Genomic DNA, 3,286 nt, shown 5'->3' with positions numbered 1-3,286 from the left:
AGTAGTTAATGTGTAAAGTTTTGGGATTTGTTCTCACTGGTGCCTCTCCTTTTGCTCGCAGTGTTGACAAATATACTGCTTTATGCTCTTTTTTTTGTTTTACACGGATAATTTTTTGCTGCATGAAAAAGGTGATCATGTACATGCTTATATGTGCATGCCAACCGAGACGAGTGTGCTTTTATGACCTCGTAAGTGTTAAGGGGGAAAAAATTCATTCGCTTTAATTTAAATAACTCATTCCTTTTTCAGATTGTAACCTGAATATCAAATCGAGGAGTCCAGACTAACTCTTCATGCTGACGCAGTCTGCTGCACCAAGCACATGCGATCACAGACAATTAGAAACTTTCATAGTCTCACACTTGAATTAAGACTAAACCCTTTCTATTTCTTATCAATTTCTGGCTATAAGGTACAACAAAATGTGGAAGAAAATGAGAAAAACCTGAGATTTTGTTATGGATTATGTTTAAATGGTGTTTGAACTTGTTACATGACTCAGTGGAAAATATTAGTGACCTTTTCCTTTATAGCTTCGACTTCCTGCAAGCTTGTCTGTTAAAAAGATTCTGCAAGATGCTTCCTTTGCGGATCCTGTAAGAAATGTATATTCAGCAGGTCATCTGACTGAGCAAAGACTAACTTACACAGTGGTTTGGAAGCCACGTGTTGAAAAGTGCTGGGAAAACACAGCAGGGAAAATGATAAAAAGGGATGAAAGCAGTTCAGACGGTTGAAGAATGCTGATTTAAAAATGCAAACCATCTGAACACTGACGAGTGGGCAGGTCGCAATAACTTCGGGGCAGACCTAAGTTGCACACCAGTCCTGTGCTGTACGTTGACTCCCACAGGACATCGCCTGCGGTGATTTAAAATTGGAATGGAGGGGGGAGCGTCGAGGTGCTGCCGAGAGCAATCTTGCAGCAGCGGAGTGCAAGTAGGAAATGGGTCAGTTGGAGTAATAGCTTTTTTCCATGTGGTTTGTGTGAGCCAAGCGAAACGTGTGCGGAGCACAGGGTTATCGCACTCATGATTTTTTCTTTTTTTTTTTTTTTTCCCTTCAGTGTGTTAGAAACGAATGTGTTCGCAATGAAATTTGGTCATCCAAGTGTGACATTATGAATCCTCTCTCTGTTTGGAGGCTGCCTTGAGTCCCAAAGTCAGCTTGCTTTTTTTTAATGTTCTAGGCTTTGTCCAGATCATTAAAATAGATTGTGTTTGGAAATGTAACGCTGTGGCCTCGCATTCCCGGGAGGTCAGCAGAAATGCTAGCCTAAAGTATCCCTGCTAATACCACCTGCGGTTTGTTCTCGCCTCTGCGTTGTGGTAGGCAGTCTCCTCGTTTGTGCTGAAACAACTGGATGTGTGACCACGCTGAAGCAGATAAAGGGGCTGACCCAGTTTAAAAAAAAAACACAAACCAAAACAAAAAAAAACCTCTAATATATATTTCCCCACCCTAACGTCTTGCTGTATCAGTTTACTGGTCCAGTTTGCAGTATGCCAGCCCCATACACAGGGGTATTGGCAGCGGCGGAGGCACGATGCAGGAATGAGGGACAGGGCGGAGAGCGCCTTATGCCCGTGCTATTGCTGGTTTCTTTTGGATGTGAAAACACAGCCTTAATTACAGCTTCGGTCTAAACTTTGCACTCAGCTTTGATGTACTTTAGCAGCTTGCAGAAAAGTGATAGCATATGGTGACTGTGGCTTTGGTCCCTGCGGATGGCCGGCTATAAGCAGGCAGTGATGTTATCAGAGGTGTGTAAGCTGTGCCTGCTGTTGGGATGCGGTGTGATGAGATGGTGGTTCCTGAGGCACAGGCTGTTAATGAAATCCAAACCTGCCCCGACTCCCGTTCCCCTTTTCTGATCACAGCTGGCTGGTACAAGTGGCTCTTAAGTCCCACCATTAAGCGGTCACTGAGACGAATGGCATTAGAAGGAAAACTCCAGAAGAAGGGGCTTATTTTTAATCCAGATCAAGTAAGTGCTCTGTCACTAAGTTATACACTGAGTTACACTGCAGTGTAACAACTGAGGCTGACGATGACTATGGTGCAGGGAGGTGAACGGTAAGGCTTATGATAGGGGAGGGCTGGCCTTTCTTCAACCAGCTTTGCCACAGATGCCCACACCACTTGATTAAGCAAGTGAGTTCGTGTAAGGGCACAGTGTGCGTGATGGTCCAGCAATGTATTAGTGTATTTTCCTTGGAACACAGCCCCCTCGCTCAGACGTTATTTCATTTTGGACCATGCATCCCTCCACTAAAGTGCAAGCTGTCCAAAATCCTCAGGTATTAGTAGGGCACAGATTCCCAAGTCTGGGTCTGACATTCCCTACCCACCCCCTTTATGTAAATCTCTATCGTTATCCTAAAGGCATGTATTTAGTTAGTTGTACCATCCATCCCCTTCTTTGGAAAATGCAAACCGCTCACGCCTTGACGTGCAGAACTCCTTCATGCCACCTCAGTGTGCATGCAGCATCCATAGCAGAGGTACAATTGTCATTCTTATTCGAGTCTGATCCTGGGCAACAAATGATGTAGCCCAGTGACGCTACGCCAGTTCATACCAGCTGAGGAAAAGAAGAGGTTCCCCTCCGACCCGCTGGTGTGATGCTCTCCCCTAATCCCCCCTTGATGATATCCACAGGGCACCGTCCTTGCCAGGCTGAGAGAGTTTGTGCTCCCTGCCAGGGGTCCCTTTGGGCACAAGCTTGCTGGCAGTCCCACTGCATAAGGACTTCCAGGGGCCAAAGAGAAGACAGCTAATGTTGTCCCCACCATGTATACAGCCAGGCACGGGTTTTGCTTTTGCTCTCTTAATGCTACGCTCGGTATAGCAGAGGCAGGCGGGCAGATGATCTCCCCGAAAGCAGGATCCAGTGTTACTGTAGAAACTGGCCACCAGTTTCTTTTGTAGCTAGCAGCTGTCACTGTGTGGTTACAGCCAAAGCGTGTCACTCCTACAGTGTCTGCAGGCTCTGGAGTTTGGTTCTGCTTCTGAACCCTCGTGCTACAGCTTGGAGGTTGATTCTGCACCTTCTATCAAAGCGTGTTAAGATATTTCTGAATTGTATCTATTTTTAGAACCATTCTTATTTAATATTTTATGTTTTTTCCAGGTTTCATTTTCCTTCACCAATCCTTCGAGGCACAGAGGAGCTGGTAAAGGCATTGCCATGAAACCTAACTTGAAGCAATGGAAACAACTGATGCTGTTTGGGATCTTTGCGTGGGGTCTGCTTTTTCTGGTGATATTCATCTATTTTACA

The 3,286-nt window shown here is 45.3% G+C and overlaps 1 protein-coding gene across 1 annotated transcript in view; it reads left to right on the top strand.

Annotated features, from left to right (window-relative positions):
- Nucleotides 1–3,193: 3,193 nt before the first annotated feature.
- ST6GAL2 (ST6 beta-galactosamide alpha-2,6-sialyltranferase 2) overlaps nt 3,194–3,286 on the top strand; it is a 22,382-nt gene continuing 22,289 nt past the window's right edge. Inside the window, 1 exon segment of the mRNA XM_009700927.1 lies at nt 3,194–3,284. Within this exon segment, the coding sequence (XP_009699229.1) occupies nt 3,194–3,284 (91 nt within the window).

Source organism: Cariama cristata, unplaced genomic scaffold, assembly GCF_000690535.1.
Source record: "Cariama cristata isolate BGI_N322 unplaced genomic scaffold, ASM69053v1 scaffold5910, whole genome shotgun sequence".
NCBI classification, from domain to species: Eukaryota; Metazoa; Chordata; class Aves; order Cariamiformes; family Cariamidae; genus Cariama; species Cariama cristata.
This window is presented reverse-complemented; position numbering and strand designations above follow the sequence as displayed.